This window comes from Penicillium cataractarum, assembly GCF_028827025.1.
Source record: "Penicillium cataractarum strain IBT 29864 chromosome Unknown utg000005l, whole genome shotgun sequence".
NCBI lineage: Eukaryota > Fungi > Ascomycota > Eurotiomycetes > Eurotiales > Aspergillaceae > Penicillium > Penicillium cataractarum.
Window position 1 is genome coordinate 3,953,241 of NW_026622741.1, and position 19,346 is coordinate 3,972,586.

The following is a 19,346-nucleotide window of genomic DNA, read 5'->3' on the forward strand; positions in this document are numbered from 1 at the left end:
CAGCAACGAGTCTCAGCCGCACTCCCACCTCCCAGACAATCATGTGGATTCCCCTAGACTACTTATGAGTCACTGTCTGCATTCTCTCGAGACATTTTCTGGTTTCCGCAATAAGCTGGCAAGATGCCTACTGGATTCGAGATCGCTGGTCTAGCTCTTGCCATCTTCCCGATTATTATCGAGGGGATTAAATTCTACGCGAATGAGAAGGACGCTGTGAGCGACATATTAAACTATCAGCGACTTCTCACCCGTATTGCTCGAGATTTGGATCGTGAACAAATCATTTTCCGGAACTCATGCCAACGGTTCTTGGAAGATATTGCTGCACACTGTAGCGTTGGAGAAGATGAGCTGTCTGGGATGGTTCAGAACCCGAAAGACCCCCGATGGACGCAGGGACTTTTAGTCAGGGAAGAAGTTTTTCACCGGGCTTCTGTCCAGCAGTATCTTCACGCTGTTGAGGATATGCACGAAGAGTTATCAAAGGTCAAAGAACTCATCGGGATACAAAGTGGAAGCGGGCAGGTAATTTAAGCTTATCGACGATTGAGTTTCCGGCCGTCTACTTACCAAGACTTTATCTTTAGCCAGCACTTCTCGATAAAAAGACACGCCGGCGGCAGTGGAAGAAGATTATCCTCGTGCTCAAGAAAGATTCAATCACCGACCACCTAGCCAAAGCCGAGAAGCTCAATTCATTTCTCGCCCGACTGACCGAGCAAAATCAACCAACAGCGACCAATCGTCATGCTTCTCGGAGAAGCACAAAACACTATAAACGCATTCGATCTCATGCGATCGATCTCTACAATATTCTCAAGGCTCAATTCCCCGCCCATCCAGCCTGCGAATGCGCCCTACAGCCGCATCATGTCAATATGAGATTAGAGTTTCGCAGTGCACAGAGCACAGCAAAGGGACTATATTTCCATACAATCTTCACCTCGGAAACTGCCTTCAACTCTTCATCGAACTGGCGCGAGATCGAAAGCGAGCCGTGGGGAACGAATCCTGCCGATCTCTGTCAGGATACTATACACAGCGCTCAAGTTCAATTCGTCGTCACCCCACCGGTATCATCTCAGGGAAGCTCTGTATCTACCAATGAACCCGAAATATCAAATCTCTGCGCAGTGATCACCGGGCCTGCTTCGAAGGATTGGCTTGGATGCATCGCTAGTCACAAAGGACAACAGCATCGGATCCGTGCAATGGACCATCAAAAACGATTACCAGCATTTGACACTATCGAAACGGTCTCACTAGGGGACGTTCTCGGAGACAATTGCTTTGGCGAAGAACAACGACTTCGACTTGCATTAAAACTAGCATCATCAGTGATGCAACTCCACACAACCGACTGGCTCACAGATTACTGGAGCAAATCCGACATTTCATTCCTCCGGTCTTCATACGGAGTGATCGACTTTGACAACCCTCTAATCGGACGTACTTTTGGCAATACCAGCTACAGTATGACGACACTCTCACAGAACCTCCCGCGACCAATGCTCCATGCATATATCCCTTGCCTCTTCTCATTAGGAATCGTACTTTTGGAATTACGCTATCGAACTTTGTTCGAGGATCTCAAGACGGAGCATGAACGGACCATGGCAAGACCCACTCAGAAAAAGAACAAGCAAAGATCTGACCACCGGTTAAGATACCCGAAATCTCCGATCTTGCGACCGCACGCCGACTATCCTCTGATATGGTCGGCAGTCCTAATTATCGAAATGCCGTCCTGCGCTGTATCTTGGGTCTAGACGCGGCGTATCAGTCTCTGACGGAGGCAAAGTTCCAGGATGAAGTGGAGGATAAGATTGTCTTTTTGCTTGCTGAGGATCTAAAGACTTATTGTGCCAAGGGATCGGTCGAGGCCTGTCTATAGGCTTTTTCACGCTAGTATACCTACGTACTAGCAAAGTTAGAGCTAATGTACATCACATTACCAAAAAGCCTAGACCTGTGGGCACACATTTCAGAGGGGACAAGAAAAGAGTTTAGTGCCTTGTTGAAGGGGGTTTTAAAAGAGGTATTACTTGGTAGTAGTAATTTACCTTCGATACTAGTTGAGGTGGACGATAAGCGCCAATTGCTCAAACCCAATTTTTTAAGGCAGAAAGTCCGGCAGAATTCACATAACCTACAGAAGATAGAAGAGAAAAGACAAGAGAAAAGACAAGGAAGGGGATAGTCAAATCGGTACTACAGTAATAGCGTCGCCCTGGCTTAAAGAAGAAGGCATCAGGGCAAAGGCGACTATGAAAGCGGTCGATATGATGACCAATTATGGGTTTTGAGCACCTGGCGTTTATCGTCCGCCCCAACTAGTATAAGAAGGATCTTTGTAAATTGAAAAGAAAACTGTATAAAATGAATAACCAATTTCTACCCTTCTGAACCGTTACCCGGATAGGGCGGACATTTGGTGCTCAAATGTCTTAAAAATAGTTCTTCGACCTTCGACACTCCGAATGACTCGAAGGGGCCCGCCCACCCGAAAAAGACCAGTCTGGAACACCAATCCAGTAGTGAATCCACCAAACACCCGTTCTTCACAAGCGTTGGAAAATTTTCCGAGACAAATTATTACAAACTATGTACTCCGCAATGGAGTAATGTATTACTACTAGTATGTACTCCGTAGTAGAGACTAGTCTTCCCTTCTAGCATTCCCTATCCTGTCCGTATTCCGTACCACAATCCCCAACGTTGCACTGTCACCAAAAGAACAGCCTCGTCGTGACTCGCCAGGGTCCAGGGGAACAGATCCACCCGGTACCTGAGACCCGACGCCGTACCTCGGTAACACTCACACCCTTGTCCATGGCACACGAAATGACAGCGAAAAAAAAAATGGAGATTAGAGATCCAACCTGGCCTAGAACGGTCGTGGCTCGGCGAGTTTCAGATCTGTTCAGGTACAGAAGTCTGCCAGCAGATTTGTGTTGCATGGATGCGGGGATGTGTATGGTTCGAGGGGCAGGTACCTATATACGGAGTGATGTGTTTGTGCGCCATGCATTTAGGATAAAAGGGAGTATATCGAGGATGTTGATGAGCAGTGGATTTGGTACCTTTGTATAACGGGCGAAATCGGAATTCAAGGGCGTTGAGTGCTGCAGTGGGGGGGGGGGGGGGAGCTTGGGCGATCTATGGAGTACAGCAAGTAGAGAAATGGTAAATTGGCCTGCGTGTGGAAATTAAAGGACAGTTTTCTCGTGTTCGTGTCTACAGGAATATCCTACTGAAAAGAACTGCGTAGTTTGTGGAAACAAGAGGCATGAGTGTACCTCGAATGTCGTATTCATTATTCATCGTCTATACAATCATAGTATTTTTCGTGGATTCTTTCCCATCTAGGGAAACCAAAGGTAAACAGTCATAGGGTATTTAGACTATGTAAACGGGCTCCAATTGATCCAATTCAGTCCAATGAAACCAGGTATTCCTCCGTAGAAGACCATTCCTGTACTAAGACAATAGAATTGAGTCCAAAGAAAAGCATAGCATCGTCATCACATCGTTATCGTGGGGGGTAAAGGCGAGGGGTAAGTAAAGATGAGATCTTTTGCGATCGCAGTCCATCTTTTCAATCCAACCAGTCAAAAGACCAAATGACCCCTCCTCCCAACCGTTTTCCCCTGGGAGACATCAATTCAGTCCGACGGAGATCAATGCTGTCTCTCCTGGTCATCAAGTGCATGCGATGCTGGTGCAATGCTCATACTGTTTGCTGCGTATCGCTATCTGCATGCCCACAGCCTATAGATCCATCCACAAACATTCGTAGCCTCAATTTTAGTGTGTGTTGGGGCTCGTAAGCAAGGAAATTTCCAACCCGGGTCGTGATCCGTAATCGTGTCATTCGTATACGTGCCCGCTCCAAGCGAAGCGCGATGTGTAGGTAGTAGAAGTGGGAGACGGGTGGGAGGTAATGCGGAGAGGAGAGGAGAGGAGAGTAGTATGCGAAAGCCGCGAATGGATCAAGAGGAACGTCGCGGCTGGACTAGCATATTGCTAATTCGCTTCCACCGTTGCGTAGGTGACGTAGAGTTATTCCGGGCAAGATGCGACTTGTCTGCCTTGGTGGATGATTGCGTAGAAGAGCGCGGGCGACTAATAGTCGCCTCGTGATCGGCGAGGACGTCCTCGAGACGAACGTCCGAGTCGGACATGCGCAAGTGCGAGTCCTGTGGATCGAGGATCTCGATGAATTTGGAGGGAGTGTCGCGCATTGTGGCTGGATATTGGTTTGCTTTTCTTTCTTTTTTTTTACTCTCGTGAGGTAAAAATGGAGAATAGTCACGCGGGCGGTTGTATAGTTATATAGTCGGAGTACCCCCGTATTCCCCCGTTTGCACGGATGAGACAAAGAACGAAGCAGGAAGCGCAGTGTTTCACGTTCTTTAAGGAGGCGCAGGATGCAGGATGGACTGCATCGAGGATTTGAAAATAGGTAGAGGATTGCGATCAATCAAAAAGAATAATGCGACACATGTGGAATATGGATAGAACGGAACAATGGGGGAGGGGGAAAGGGGGCTTGGTTATTAAATAAGAAGTCGTGAAATAAAATACAACCTTCACGAAGGAGGGAACCAATCACTCTCTGACTCTACTACGGGGGGGACGGAGTACGGAGTACATAATTTTCCCAAAAAAATTAGTTAAAAATAATGTCTACAAAGTCATCCTCCCAAAATCAAAACGAAATCCTAATTTACACTTGCACTCTCTGTATGGCCGAACCAGTGAGCCACCGTGCGACTGGAGACGACGCCCGCAAATCAGAGCGATGGAAATTTAGGGGAACAAGTTGACCAACTAATGCGGGCGAAGAGTCCAGTCTGGCCAGTCTGAACGGACCAGGCGGAGACTCGATGATCAGGGACGGGGCGAATCCACCAGAAAGAAGCCACCTAGAATTCTTACTCGTTGAAGAAGATCGTTGTTATTATTGGGGTTGGGATGGGGTGGTACTACAGGACTCCGTATAGCCGGAGAAATTGGCACAATTTGGGTCAGGACTTGGGGGTCCTAGGGGGCCAGGAACAAGGGTCTACACTTAGTTGGACAGGTGTTATTTACTAACACGACAGTATGAAAGTATGTACTATCAATGTTTCGAGTAATTATTCAGTGTCCATGTGCTCTGCTTCGCCTTCCTACCAGGTAGCAAGATATACCGAGTATCGTAGCTGAACTAAGAGGCAAATCTGCGAACTGCCTAGCTGGATAGCTCACTCTGATCTGTCATGCTTTCTATCCAGTAACAACTATCTATAGGTATACCTATAGCTATGTATACTCCCTCCGCGCATGGTTCCCCTTGGCGTATCACCTCTAAAGTCTGTACAAGTACATCCTGAACAATCTCACCCTCTCATCCATCTTTCTTCAGAATTCAGGACGCCTTATTCGACATCGAAGAAAAGCCCCCTCCCCCCAGTGCCCACAGCCGTAACTTACTGTACTCCACACACCCTCAATTCCCTCTTTCGGCACCGTCCTGCTGATGCAGCTGCACACACAAACCTCCCGAGGCAAAATCCAAAAAGTGTGTGGCCCGTACAGAGAAGATCAGCACTCACGCACCCAGTTGAATAGACTGGTGGCGCATGGGGGGCGCCGACCACTGACCGTTAGAGGATACGAAACCCGCGGAGTCCATGGTTCGTCCGATCGGCGTGGGTCGCTGGAGTTGGGACTGTGTACTTGCGCGGCCACAGAGGGGACCATATGACATTTTAGCGAAGAATTATTACAATTCGCTTGTGAAGCGGAAGTTTCCCTCGGGAGTCGCCGCTGAGTCAGTTGTTCTTCAGTGTTGATGTTGATGTTCTTGTTTCATGTTAGATAGTACTATATACACTTCTGCCCCCAATCCCACCAGGCACCCAGTATTCTAATTCTCGCACAATTAGTGATCAAGTCTCTCGGAAAGAACACCATTCGCTTCGCTGCAGGGAAGATAACCGATGAAACATCCGCTAATGAAGACCCTGTCGCCCATGTCGCCGAGTCGCCCCCGCGTGCAGCGCCATGACGTCGGGGGCTCAGCCATCGAGCAATCTTATCTGCCTGTCGAGCTCGTGTTCGTAGCGTCGTCTTTGCCAGAGGGACAAAGCAGCGTCAGCGGGTGATCGTCAGCATCATTGGCCCCATCTATAAAAAGATCTCTTTCGGCGGAGGACCGAGTATGTACTGTACCTACCGATGATAGGCGCGGTTTCTTCATGTATACATCAGTAGTCATCAATCGGCATTCTATACTCTGTGGATAAGCATTAAGCATTCCCCTACAGACCCTGTCTCTTCAGCTATCTACCGTATTTGTTAGCTATGTCGAACCTCGAAATGAATAATGACGAAATATTCTTACATTGATACCCACAAGCAATGTACTCCCCCACCACCCGCAGCAGTTCGTCCTGCCCTACAGCCTACAGAAGCAGGAGGCTTGCACCGCCCACCACACTGATGTCAAGCGGGACCTCCGACCTCATCGGTGTTGTCCTTCTCTATGAAGGATTCGAATGCCGGTCATCCGATGGAGGGGTGGATAAACACGGAGCCAATTGCTCTGCGGGATATTAATGATGGCCTGTATCAACAAGGTGACTTGTCCTCCGTCCCCTCTTGATGGCTGTCGGTCGCCACACCCCTCTTAAGCTCTTCGCATTAAGCGTCCAGGGTATGTGCAGTATCTAGGGTGGCTAGGGTGTTGAATGCGCCACTTGACGACAGTGTGCCCCCCCTCTTCCCCATACTAGATACTGTATACCCAATGGTTTTTGGCAGACTGATTACGGGATGACCACTCCGCGTCACGTCTGACGATTGCTATTACGCAGTGACCTACTCAATACAGCAATAGCATGGTATATTCATGGGGGCAGAGGAATTAACATGAGGAGTCAAATGGTGTCAATCATCTGATATGTATTGGCCACCACCAACAAGATACCCGTACGATACGCAGAACAATATTTGCGTGTCAAAAAGACATTGATTCGATTTTGGCCAGTTACCATGCAATATTTCGGAAGAACCATCAAAAACGCCTCGTGAATCGAAAAGTAAAAAGCAAAAGAAAAACACAGCGACAAGGTCCTGGTCTAGCAGAGGACTTCAATAGAATCCCTAGCCAGGTAGCCCCTCGTCGCATCCACTCCCAACACACTCCTGCTGTCTAGTAGTGCTCTTGATCTGTGCAAAGAGGCTCATGTCGCTGCTGGGGTTCTCGGGTCATCACCAAATCCGCGCTAAGAACCCTCGGTGTCGGTCCACCATGGAATCGAATCCGGTCCCGCAACGATGAGGCTAGACATGACAGTCCATCCCACACGTAGTCATCTCACCAACTCGCTTCCATAATTTCACATCCCCTTATTTTAACCCGAGATCCGTCATCTCCACGCTATCCGCCGAGCCCATCCAAAGAATGTTGTTACACCTGCAAAGAACACCCACGTCAGTAAACCAGAAGCTCACATAGTATACATAGGTCAATTCCTATCACAGATTCCCCGAGAGGATGTACGCACCGAATCAGCACCAGACCAAGGGTACCGGTGTGCTTGCCATCAATGTATTCCTCCGTATCGCGCAGCAGGACGTTCATGTAGGAGTCGATGCTCTCAAGGGTGCCCTTGTACTCGGTCTGGCCCCACTTCAGGCGGATAACGAGCTCAGTGCCGACTCTGCAAAGGAAGAAATAAGTCAGTAATGGTTCCATTGACGGGGTATCTCGTGTAGAACGGTAGGATTCACGCTCGAACGAGCTTGGCGATATGAGATCCCGGGGTGCGTGGAGGGGGAATCGCGTACCTAGCCTGCAAGAACGGCCGGGGGTTGACGGGTTGGAACTGCAAGTGTAAATGTTAGCTAGTGCTCTGCGATGCGAATGCCAGGATCTGAGGGGTCTGATCAAGCCGTTTGGGAGCTTGTCGACTGGCGCGGAGGAGGAGCAGGGTGGACTGGACGTACGCTCATCGTGATTAGGGGTATTGGTGGTCTGCGACCGTGCGCGGAACCGGGTATGTGAGAGGGGAGGAGGGATAGAAAGAGCCGAGCGATGAAGCTTGCGGATGCTCGGACTGGTTCGTGATGGTCGTGGAATTGGACGGACTGGATCTCGGAGTCGGTGATCGCGAAAATGTGAGCTGGTCGGGATGGGAGGAGTAGAGCCAATCAGAGCTTTGTATACGCTCACCGCCTTATGTCTTTCACGCGATGCGTTGCTTGATGAAGCTGAGCAAGACTTGGATTCTACAATTGATGAAAAGTATTTTGGTGTCGCTATTGAATTTAACCAATGTTGTAATCGGCGTGATATTCTTGGTCTTCACCGTATAACTGAATACCACAGCACACTTTCCTACCACTAACTCCCTCCAACCCTTCCTCAACCATTCCCATCCGCCCACCACCAGTAGAAATACAATAAGAATTCGTAGAAATTGGGGATCTAGAGTGAGATCGCATTGGAGCTGCATCACTCCAAGGGCAAGCCTATGAGAAGCACACCTCGCTGGTAGATGCATGTAACTTTCTCTTCAAGCACCGCGAGAAACTTATGCCCGGCCAATAGTCCAAGTCAGCTCCTTGATGCTGACCTCCTCCCCAGACTTCTCGTCATAATCATACCACTCCCCCTCACCGAGCTCAATACCAGTGAACGGAGTTGAGGACTCAACACCCTTGGCCTCCCATTCGCCCTATATAGCATGCGTTAGAGCAAAGAAGACAGTGCAATGTTGTAGACAGACTTACGTCAGGCTTGAACTCGGTGAACTCCAGACCACGGCAGTCCATCTCGATGATCTTCTGGCCGGTCTTCTTCTCCTCAGCCTCGTAGGCGTGCGGGCCAGCAGTGATGGAAGCAGAGTGGGTTTTCTATCCGTGATTATTAGCTGCATTCGTGACGAAACAGGGATGATATCGAAGCTCAATGCCAGAGGAGGTAGTCCCAGGCATGAGAGAGAGATTCTGGATATCAACGAGAATGGGCAATCCTACCGTGCACAACCGGCACTTCCACACAAAGTTGGCCTCGCCCCGACTACCGGGGATCTCGTTCAGATCCTACATGCAATCCCAGTTAGTCCAGAATCGAAATGATGCAAAGAGAAGCATGGCGAGGCTTACAAAGCGGTTGAAGCTGACCCAGTTCGGGTGCGTCTCGCGACAGGAAGTACATTGCACCTTGAAGGTGTAGAAATATGGGTTCTCCTCGGTATCAGTGGGCTGCAAGCCAGTGACACTATGCAAGGTTGTTAGTCATTGCCATTTCTCAGGTCCATAATTCATATCAAAACGCGCGGACACCACAGGAGGATTCTTTTGGCGGGGTGAGGGGGTGAGATCTGGGTGCGGGCAAGGACGAGTAATCCGCTCGTGGTTTCTACTCACCCTTCCAGTTCAGCCTTGAGGGTCAGAGTAAGCATATTGGCGGTCTCTGATGTGTTGTGTTTTTGTGGTGGAGGGAAATCGCAGTATGAGCTAGGGTCTTAAGGTGAAGGTTTCTGGTGATGCGGGGTGGAGACAGAAAATATATCAGAGTCTTGGCATGTGACCACCACGACGGACGACTTCATTCGAGTTCCACGAACTACGTAGAAAGACCTATATTTATACATTGGGAGAGAGGTAAGGAGGAAATTTGAATTGAAAATTCTCTATTGATTCAAGAAATAAAGAAAAAGAAAAACAAACGCCAATCATGCACAAAGCAGTCGCTCGACAAGACCGATCAAAACAAGCTATTTACACCAAAAATCTAGAAATATACAAAACATGACGCATCAATCAATCAAGCCAATGGCTTACAGACGGCTGGCCTGAGAGTCCTGACCAAGAGCCTTGGTCGAGAACGAGTTGAAGTACTCGTTGAGAGCATCGACAGTGCCAGAGCCCTCAACCAGCTGCACAGTGCAGGCAACGTGGCTGTCAGGGCGAGTGACAACAACACCACCATTCTCGGCGTCAATACCGAGCTTCTCGTGGGCAGCAAACTTGGCCTGGGGAACGCGGACATCGGGGATGTCATCAGCGTACAGGTGGTGGTGGTAGTCACGGAGGACCTGGGGGATGGAGTCGACATCGACCTCGTTCTTGGCGGAGGCGTAGATGACGGAGATGGTGAAGAGCTTAGAGTGAGGGTTGTGGCGCTCGAAGAAGGAGACGTCGGCAATGTCGGAGCGGCGGTAGACAGAGAGGAAGGAGCGCTCCTTCTCAAGGTTGGCAGCAAAGTCGGCGATCGCCTTCTTGGTCTTGGTCTGGTTACCAGCGAAGACGTAGATGCGGAAGGATCCGTTGACGGGGACCTCCTGCTCCAGCTCGACGAAGTTGGCATCAGCAAGGCGGGTCACCATGGTCGGGGTGAAAGCACGGCCAGCGGTCAGGCGGACACCGGGGAGGTTGAACAGAGGAGACTTGGCGGGGTGGCTAGCATCCCAGTTGAAGACGTTGGGCTTGTAGGCGACTCCGTATCCGCTAGTGAACTCGCAAGAGGACTTGAAGGTCTTGACGAACTCATCCTCCTCTTCCTCGGAACCAGTGGAGACAGCCTTGCTAGCCGAGATCTCGCCAGCGTTGGGGCGGCGCTTGGAGAACAGAGCGGCGTACTTGGCGTCAAAGTTGAGCAGAGTCTCGGCAATGTCCTTGCGCTCGCTCTCGTAGGTGCTCAGAGTGGAACGGTCGGCAAGACCGCTCTCGACGGCGTGGATCTTCCAGGCCATGTTGAGGGCATCGTGGAAGGCAGTGTTCATACCCTGACCGGCCTTGGGGCTGTGGGTGTGGCAGGCGTCACCGCCCATGAAGACGCGCTCATCCAGGGTGTACTTCTCAGCAATACCCTGGCCGATGGGGTAGACGGAGTACCACTCAACACGGTCCCACTCAACCCAGTAGGGCTTCAGAATGTTCTTGGCGGTCTGCTGGACCTCCTCGGCGGTGGCAGTCTTGCGAGGGTTGAAGTCGGGGTCGGTGGAAGAGGCGATCTGGACGTAGAGGCGGACCATGTTGTCCTCACGGGGGATGACCATGATAGAACCGGCGTCGGAGTGAATGGTGCACTTGGTCTCGATATCGGGGAAGTTGGTGCGGACAACACCGTCCATGACACCCCAGACGTAGGCGATGGGGTCCTTGTGGTGGATCTTGATGCCAAGCTGCTCACGGACAAAGCTGCGAGCACCCTCGCCACTGAACAGGTACTTGGTACGGACGTTCTCGATAACATTGGTGTCGAGGCACTTCAGGTTGACTTCGACGGGGTAGTCGGCGGCGCCGTCGTTCTTGAAGCCGACAATGGTCCATGGGCGCTCAACACGGGTTCCAGCCTTCTCGATCTCGTCCAGGAAAACGCGCTCGATCTTGCCCTGGTGGACAAGAGTAGTGAAGGGGTAGCGGGTATCGATGAAGCGAGGGCAGCTAGGCCAGCTACCAGTGCGAGCAATACCGGTACCGTCGCTCTTGGGGTCCCAGAAAGCAACGTCGTAGACCTTGGCGGGCTCGTAGGCCATGATGGCGCGCTTCAAGCCCAAGTTGCGCAGAATCTCGGTAGAACGGGGCTGAATACCGTCGGCGCGACCAGTAGCGGTCGGCACAGGGCGGTTGTCAATGTGCTTCACCTTGTAGCCCCATCGTGACATGCACAGGGAGAGGAGCAGACCGACCGGGCCGGCGCCGACGATGACGATGTCGTAGGATTCTTGGACCATGTTGACAGACAGGGGGTATATGTGTAAAAGGATATCAAATCAAACAGAGGGGGAGAGGATGGTATAGGCGATGCACGGAGATGATCGTCGTAAAGCGTGCAGCAGAAATCAACCAGGGATATGAAGATGTGTTATAGATTTCCCTTGCACGGATGTAACTATCCAAAGAAAGAAAAGATCGAGGGCCATGGCTGGTTCATAAATACTCGCGAGCAAGTCGGGGTAAGCGGGCCGAATGGAGGCTGTTGGAAGTGACGGCGAGCAGCCACGGCATTGAGGATCGGTTGGAATCGTGGGGAGGTGCAGGACGTTAGACCGGGGCGAGCCAATCAGCGGTGGCAGAGTGCGGGTTATGGGCGACAGTCAGCACTGGCAACGCTGACGAGCGTGTGGGGACGGACTCAGAGCGATTTCGACGATTGAATGCCGCCTTTGATTCCGAACTGCAGGGCCCAGTGTCTGGTCATGGAGACGACGTTGAGTGGTTGAAGTCGTGCTGGTTTCTCCACAGGCCCGGGAGCAGCAATCGGCAAGTGGAGAGAAACGCACGTGACCCACTGCTCGGCAGGGCTGGCCGGGACTTTTTGTCGATTTAAGCAGCAGTTTGCTCCTGCCAGTAGTACTATGTATACTTACAGAGGACAGCATATTTCCAGATACGCCCGCAAACTCCGCAGAAGTCCCCCCTCGGCCAATTCACCGGTGTCCCGTTCGGCTTATTGGCCCTTTTCCTCTCCACTATCCTCCGTTTTGCCGACTAGTCTTGGAAGGAGAGGGTGCCGCCCTATCCACCGGGGAGGAATCCTCACACTGAGCCTGGTAGTTTGGCCTGGCAGTTTCTTGCGGAAAACCCGACTCACATTGCCACTTGTAACTGGATGCCGTCGCTATTGCCTCGATGGATTCCACTTCTAATTTCTTTGTCCACCACGCTTGCCAAAATGGTAGCTTATTAGCTAGCTAGCTCCATATCGTTTCCTGATGTAATCCACAGCTAATAATTCATGCCCAGTAAGTATCCAATCACGGTATCGTCCTTTTCTACAGTACGTTATTATGTGCTTGTTAGTTGCATGAGTACAATCTAGTCAACCGTGTCTGAATACATTAGCTCCCCCCGAGGCAATACCCGAAGAAGGTCATACGCCTCGATAGATTACCTCGGGCACCGCATATATTCCCGCTCTCGTCAAAGACAGGGTCTGGGAATTTCAAAGGTGGCAATGCTTTCGGGGATACAACGGGTAAGCCGAGCGTTGAAACTCTATGCTCGGCAGCCACCCCCGGCTGAGCCAGACAACGCCTACGGAAGCTCTAGACTTGCCCAATCTGGTAATCTCTGCAACTTCACTCGCCAAGAGGTGGCACAAAAAGGACGAGGCTGCTGCCACCCCCTATATTTCCCGCGCGCACCCCCTGGGGCCTTAGATCTTGCTAAGTCCGTCATGCGTACAAGACTACTACAGTCTAGTATCTCTCGGAAGGTCTCTTGAGAGATCTTTCCGGATAGCCCACGCAATACCTATATCTCGATCTAAGCAGATAACAATCTTTCAAAGTATGTCTAATGAGATATTTTTGAAGTTTACCTAGTCAATATTCTGAGCTTACCACAAAACTCCACTGTATAGAAGACTACTGCCTGGGACTCCCAGGCTCTCTGTATGTCCTTCCACATGCCCTCCGCCATGGGTAGCCCTAACGTCTGAACAGCCCTAACGCTCCCTCTTCTTCCCAATCGCCCACACACCACACGCCAAGGCAGTCCTGGATCCATGGCTAGAAAATGGCAAACAATTGATTGTTGCTGGCTGGTGTAGGCTACAGCTTGTGGATAATCGAATTGGGAGGAAGTATTTCGCACGTGTCCCCATGACTTCCCAAAGAGGAAAGCATGAAGGTATCCCCAGGCAGACGTGTCATGTGCCACCCCCGGATTTACGAAAACCTTAACCGGATTAAGCATAATTTGCTCACCCCCAACCTCCCATGTGCCCATTATCTTCCCAAATGAAGATTTGGGGGGGCACAAACAATGGGAAGATTGACCACTTCTGCCTTGGTGCTTGCCTCTGGCAAACAAGCCCAGGGCTACAGTCCAACACGCCCAAACTGGTATAGCTTCATGCCCTGGAAAACACATTTATACCTCCTTCCTCCACCGACCATCTCCTTCCTTCTCATATTCCTACTTTGCACTCTCCCACCTGTTCCAACCCAACCTCAAGCTTCACAGCTTACTCCACAAAGTTTCAAACACACCCAACCTTCATACCTCCAAGTCTTTATCATGACCATGGAGCTCAACTGGAAACCCCGCCGTGGTGATGAACGAGACATCCTCGAGCCTTACGCCTACAATCCCGAGACTGGAGTTCACACCAGCATGGTTGATGACACCAAGTATGCAATGACTGGGTAAGTACCTCACCATCAGACACCTTGAGACCCAAAAGGAATATCGACTCATCTCGATCACAGATACGAAGACTACGCCATCATGGCCCTTGAAAACCCCTTTGACATCGGTGGTGAACTCCTCGTGCCCAACATTTACGGTTGCCCTCTTCCTGTGTCTGGTATGAGCGACCTGTTTGACGAAAGTGAACATGAGATCGTCTTCCACGCAATGGACTTGGACCTGGACCCCCTCGACCCCATCAACCATCTCCCCCCTCCTCCTAGCCCCTCCGGCTGCTCCGATGTCTTCGCCCCCTTTGAGGAGTGGATCCAGACACTGATTCCCGAGGGTCTGAACGTGGAGGATGATGTGGACGATTTGCCCTGCCTCCAATTGACTGAGCACGTCGAGGAAGGTCAGATGGTGGCCATGACCCGCCAATTGACCCTGGACCCTTCGGTCGACTCGGGGGCCGCCTCTCCCGCCCAGTCCACCTCGGATCTCTCCGAGATCAATGTTGGCGGCCACAAGCAGAAGCTGCTCTGGGGGGAGAGCGGCCTGCTGGGGCTGAAGGAGGATGTCCCCTCGAGCGGTGCCCGTGGCAAGCCGGGGCTGATCCGGGGAATGACCAAGAAGCTGAAGCACCAGCTTGCAGAGTTTGTGAGTGTTGACTCTTCTCATCTCCATGTCAGGTAACACCTCATTTCTAACATTTTTCTGCAGGTCGACGAATCCAACAAAGGGTTCAAGCGCAAGTCGTCGTTCTCTGCCGCCCCTGCTTATGCGCCTGGAAGCTCGGCCGCCGCCCTCGTCACCTCCCTGGACTCCATGCTCCAGGCCAAGCTTTACTCGGAGCTTGAAGTCATGATTTGCAACACTGCAAATGGCTTCATCCTCCAGCAGTACTACGATGGACGCATCTCCCAGCAATCCATCGACAAGGTCAATGTGGCCTGGAACGCCAAGAACAACCACCATGTGGTTGAGTTCCGCTACGACCAAGCGACCCAGCGCGAGCTCATCGTGACCAACCGTCGCAACATCGAGTTCACCGGCGACTCCTCCCGGTTCCCAATTTGCCTGCAGACCAATCTGCACAATTGGAAGAAGATCGCTCACGAGATGAGCATCCGCACCTTCTGCTTGCCGGATTGCGCGATCCGCAAGCACATCTACGATATTCACAAGATCATCGACATGATGAACCCCTCTCTGGAGACTCTTCATGCCTTCCAAGATGTCACCTCTGAGGCCCAGGTCAAGATGCTCGACAAGGAGACCGCCACCCGCCGCCAGAGCGAGACCCGCATGAAGCGAGGCTTCTAAGCTCTTGTTCTTTACACCGTCTGCATTGAACACCCCCTACAACTGTTCAGGTTTGATGGAAGTACGACGATTCGTACTTCGGTCCGATCTGCCTGGGGATTAGGGCTGAACAGGTGCTGGTGACACGCCTTCCGGGCCATCTGGCTCTGATGATAACGATGGAACGATTCACGACTTCGATACCCCGGGTTTTCTGGTTCTTCTATGTTTTGGGGGATTCCGGTTTTCTAATTTGCTGAGGTTTACGATCTTTCTGTCTTTCCTGGCTTTTTGCTTTGTTTTCCCTGGGATTTCCTGGGATATCTGGTTTTAATAGTTTTTCTGGTGTCTGGGACTTTGCCTTATGCTTAGCCACAGCCCATTCTAATTCTGATTTTCAAATTTATTTTCGTTTCTTCTATTCTGTAGAGTATAAGTTTGGCCGCGCGTTGTTTTGTTGAATAGAGTTGTACAGAAGTGGCACGTGCGGCGACGTCATCGGCTCTCAACACCAGGCAGCTCCCAGCTTTTCCCATTTGCTCATGAAAAGCCCTTCCTACTCTAGCACCTTCAAGCGATCGACTGTGCCCTGTTGGCTATTCCCGAACAACTACTCAAGGGTGATCAGTAACAAAGCTTGGTCATGATACGCAACAACTAGCGATCGGTCTCCAGATCTCGACGAGGCCTGATCCCGACAAGGTCCCTGGCAAAAAAGTGGGACCACGTTGTTCACCATGACGGGCCCATTTCATACCTATGGGCCAACCTGCCTGCTAGTAGATGAAGAACCGGAGCTGTCGAGTCTATTTGCACTCTCCACGCCGCCAGAAATTCGCTCTCACTTTTTCTATGTTTCATCCCTGCCAATCGACGATCCACTGGCTCCGCTCCCGCCGCCAACAAGCGGTCAAGCATCGGAAGATGAAAGACTTCCTCCAAAGCCGTTCTCAGCTAGGGACAACTTAGCTCTGGAGAAAGCCTGGCAGGAGCTTGGGAAGGCCCGAGAAACCCAGCAGGTTGGCAAGATAGGGCCTTTGCCAGAAACGCCGACGGCGCGGTCTGGGATCGCTGTTCCTGGCCAAGGATCCGCCTTCGATGTTGAAGGACGTCGGAAAGCGGCATCCAGAGGAGATACAAGTCTATCAAGCACTGCAAGTACTCCTGTTGAGCAACCTTCGCCTCCAGATGAGCTGCCCTCCCGGAGTGTCAAGGGCCGTTCCGGGCATGCTGCTACCAGCTCTGATGCTCGGCCCGAGAGCTACGCAGAGCGGCGCTTGATGATATCATCTGCGGATGATGACATGAATGATGGCAGTTTTAGTAGGAGTGGCGGTGGTATCTACAAGAAGAGGGATCGATCCACGTCTGTGAACGAATCACTATCAACAAAACGAAGAAGCACCTCACCAATCGATCATGACATGGAGGATACTCATGATGAGGCTACCAGTCTACGTGCCAATCGATCGCGAGATGCAAGCATCAGCGGATCACCTTTCATCAGGGCCCCAATCTCCCAATCACACAGTCCCTTCGGCCGCTCGGTTGAATCATTACCACCGAAGGATGGGCCTCAGGAAGGGCAGACTGAGTTACGGACTCCTGCTACTCCCCGATCCGTACCAAAGCCATCGGGCTTGAGAACCACTGTGAGCTTAGAAGAATTGACAAATGATCCTACGCGTGAGGAAGAGTCTCAGGAGGACTCGCAGATCAAACTCCCAGTTGGTGCATCTCGACTCCACTTGGTCGAGTTGCCAAACTTGAAGGTATGCGTGTCTCCCGGTCATCATGGAACATTGAATCACGCTAATCGAGTGTTCAGATGAAACCTATCTACTGGAATCCGCTCCATGACGTTTCAAACGTTGTTCGAGCCACCTGGTTTTACAAAAACACCATGTTGCCCGTAGAGACGGATCTTGCGAACAAGCTGGAAGAGGGATACGTCTATTTGAGACCGTGGACAGAGACATGGCAAGATGAATTGAACAGTTGCGTTGAGAATGGGGCAGATGCAGAGATGAAGATTGTCCACGAACTCTGGCCCAAGCAAGGGTCGCTTCCCACCAGCCGACCCGGCACAGCACAAGAACCGAACCAGGCGAGCAATGAGCCTGTTCCAAATGAGAGTGCCGAAGCCTTCAAGTTTGAGCCCAATCAAGCTGCCGGCGGGACGGCTAACCGCCCCGAAATAATCAAACCTTATGCCACTTCAAGCGCGATCTATGTGGATGCCCGAAATGCCCAGATCCTGAGACCCAGCCTACTCCCATCCGTTGCACGGGGTAGGCGACCACTGAGTGCTATTCGCAAGGGACGCCAAATTGGTATTCCCGTAGTTCGCGGTTTCAGTCGCAAACGATGGGACCAGCTCCATCCATCAAAGCCAAATCCTGTCGATGTTCGTCAGTATATCCGAAGAAGCCAAAGCCAAAATACGGCTGCTGCGCCCGGTGAAGCTGTATGCTACGCATGCAAGATGGAAGAGATGCGTCCAAATCCATCAGACTTGGTCTTCGTCATTCATGGCATTGGCCAAAAGCTCTCTGAGAGAATGGAAAGCTTCCATTTCACACACGCTATCAACGCCTTCCGTCGCCAGGTAAATATGGAACTGAACAATGAGCCAGTGTGGCCACATGTGCGAAAAGATCATGGTGGGATTATGGTTCTGCCTGTCAACTGGAGGACAACTCTATCCTTGGAAGATCCAGCCCTCGATACTTCAGACGCAGAAGACCCAGCGTCCAACAACTTCTCGCTCGCTGACATCACGCCTGAGACACTTCCTGCGGTGCGCTCTCTGATTAGTGATGTCATGCTCGATATTCCCTACTATCTGTCCCACCATAAACCAAAGATGATCAGGGCCGTTGCAAAAGAAGCCAACCGAATCTATCGCCTGTGGTGTAAGAATAACCCTGGTTTTCAAGAAAATGGCCGCGTTCATCTCCTCGCCCATTCTTTGGGTAGTGTCATGGCTCTCGATATCCTGAGTCACCAGCCGACAAACATTACTCGCTTTGATTTTCCCAACACACCTCTACACAGTGACATCTTTGAGTTTGATACTAGAAACCTGTTTCTCTGTGGAAGCCCTGTTGGGTTCTTCCTGCTTCTTAATAAAGGTATGTTTTGATCAGACGAGGGATGTTCTCGAGATACTGATGTTTCGATTTAGCCAGCCTTCTCCCTCGCAAGGGCAGAGAAAAACCAGGTAGCGAGGGCGAGGATCGACTGCGTGGTGTTGCCGGAGAAGCTGGCAAGTACGGCTGCCTCGCTGTGGACAACCTGTACAACATCATGCATACAACAGACCGTATGCTTTTCTCTCTCCCTACTACATATCCAGTATGTGGAAACTAACAATTTCTTCAGCGATTGCATACCGGGTGAACGCTGCGGTAGATAGCGATCTCGCCAATTCGCTAAAAATTGCTTCCATCCCAAGCTCCACCTCCTCATTCATACAATCCTTCGGCAGCGTCTTCCGATGGAGCTCAGCACCTGGCTTTATCCCAACAACCACGCCGATCCGCCCAGCGGCAGTAGCAAAACTCCCATCAACAGTCGAAATGGAGACCCACGACTTCACCCGTGAAGAGATAGCCGAGAAGCGTATGCTACTGCTCAACGACAATGGCCAGATCGACTACTACCTCTCTGGTGGTGGCGGTCCACTCAGCATTCAGTACCTGAACATGCTTAGTGCGCATAGCAGTTACTGGACTTTGACTGATTTCGTGCGGTTCCTCGTTGTGGAGATTGCTCGTAAGCAGGGGCGGGATGGAACTCTGCTTCCCTTTAGAGCGGAAAAGAAGAAAGAGTGGAAGTACTCAAAGGGTTGATCTGCTGATTATTCTGTCTTCCTTTGGTGCATGGGAGTTTTAAATACA

The 19,346-nt window shown here is 51.1% G+C and overlaps 7 protein-coding genes across 7 annotated transcripts; 3 read left to right on the plus strand and 4 right to left on the minus strand.

Moving 5' to 3' along the window:
- Window positions 1–123: 123 nt before the first annotated feature.
- Window positions 124–1,897, plus strand: N7496_007117 (Synaptobrevin; the record flags this gene model as incomplete). The annotated part of the gene is made up of 3 exons (XM_056700046.1): window positions 124–528; window positions 591–1,619; window positions 1,670–1,897. The coding sequence occupies 3 exons, from the start codon at window positions 124–126 to the stop codon at window positions 1,895–1,897; spliced, it is 1,662 nt and encodes a 553-aa protein (XP_056555459.1).
- Window positions 1,898–3,995: 2,098 nt separating this feature from the next.
- On the minus strand, window positions 3,996–4,247 carry N7496_007118 (uncharacterized protein; the record flags this gene model as incomplete). Its single annotated transcript, XM_056700047.1, has 1 exon — window positions 3,996–4,247. One exon carries the CDS (start codon window positions 4,245–4,247, stop codon window positions 3,996–3,998), a length of 252 nt encoding a protein of 83 aa, XP_056555460.1.
- A 3,154-nt stretch (window positions 4,248–7,401) lies between these two features.
- Window positions 7,402–8,007, minus strand: N7496_007119 (small nuclear ribonucleoprotein F; the record flags this gene model as incomplete). The annotated part of the gene is made up of 4 exons (XM_056700048.1): window positions 7,402–7,468; window positions 7,560–7,715; window positions 7,843–7,880; window positions 8,002–8,007. The coding sequence occupies 4 exons, from the start codon at window positions 8,005–8,007 to the stop codon at window positions 7,402–7,404; spliced, it is 267 nt and encodes an 88-aa protein (XP_056555461.1).
- A 581-nt stretch (window positions 8,008–8,588) lies between these two features.
- N7496_007120 (CXXC motif containing zinc binding protein) lies at window positions 8,589–9,461 on the minus strand (the record flags this gene model as incomplete). The annotated part of the gene is made up of 5 exons (XM_056700049.1): window positions 8,589–8,732; window positions 8,788–8,910; window positions 9,034–9,099; window positions 9,163–9,277; window positions 9,427–9,461. The coding sequence occupies 5 exons, from the start codon at window positions 9,459–9,461 to the stop codon at window positions 8,589–8,591; spliced, it is 483 nt and encodes a 160-aa protein (XP_056555462.1).
- Window positions 9,462–9,839: 378 nt separating this feature from the next.
- N7496_007121 (putative FAD monooxygenase) lies at window positions 9,840–11,738 on the minus strand (the record flags this gene model as incomplete). The annotated part of the gene is made up of 1 exon (XM_056700050.1): window positions 9,840–11,738. One exon carries the CDS (start codon window positions 11,736–11,738, stop codon window positions 9,840–9,842), a length of 1,899 nt encoding a protein of 632 aa, XP_056555463.1.
- A 2,296-nt stretch (window positions 11,739–14,034) lies between these two features.
- On the plus strand, window positions 14,035–15,465 carry N7496_007122 (uncharacterized protein; the record flags this gene model as incomplete). The annotated part of the gene is made up of 3 exons (XM_056700051.1): window positions 14,035–14,156; window positions 14,220–14,799; window positions 14,863–15,465. The coding sequence occupies 3 exons, from the start codon at window positions 14,035–14,037 to the stop codon at window positions 15,463–15,465; spliced, it is 1,305 nt and encodes a 434-aa protein (XP_056555464.1).
- A 716-nt stretch (window positions 15,466–16,181) lies between these two features.
- Window positions 16,182–19,298, plus strand: N7496_007123 (uncharacterized protein; the record flags this gene model as incomplete). The annotated part of the gene is made up of 4 exons (XM_056700052.1): window positions 16,182–17,216; window positions 17,273–18,578; window positions 18,632–18,769; window positions 18,829–19,298. 4 exons carry the CDS (start codon window positions 16,182–16,184, stop codon window positions 19,296–19,298), a joined length of 2,949 nt encoding a protein of 982 aa, XP_056555465.1.
- Between the last annotated feature and the right edge of the window lie 48 nt (window positions 19,299–19,346).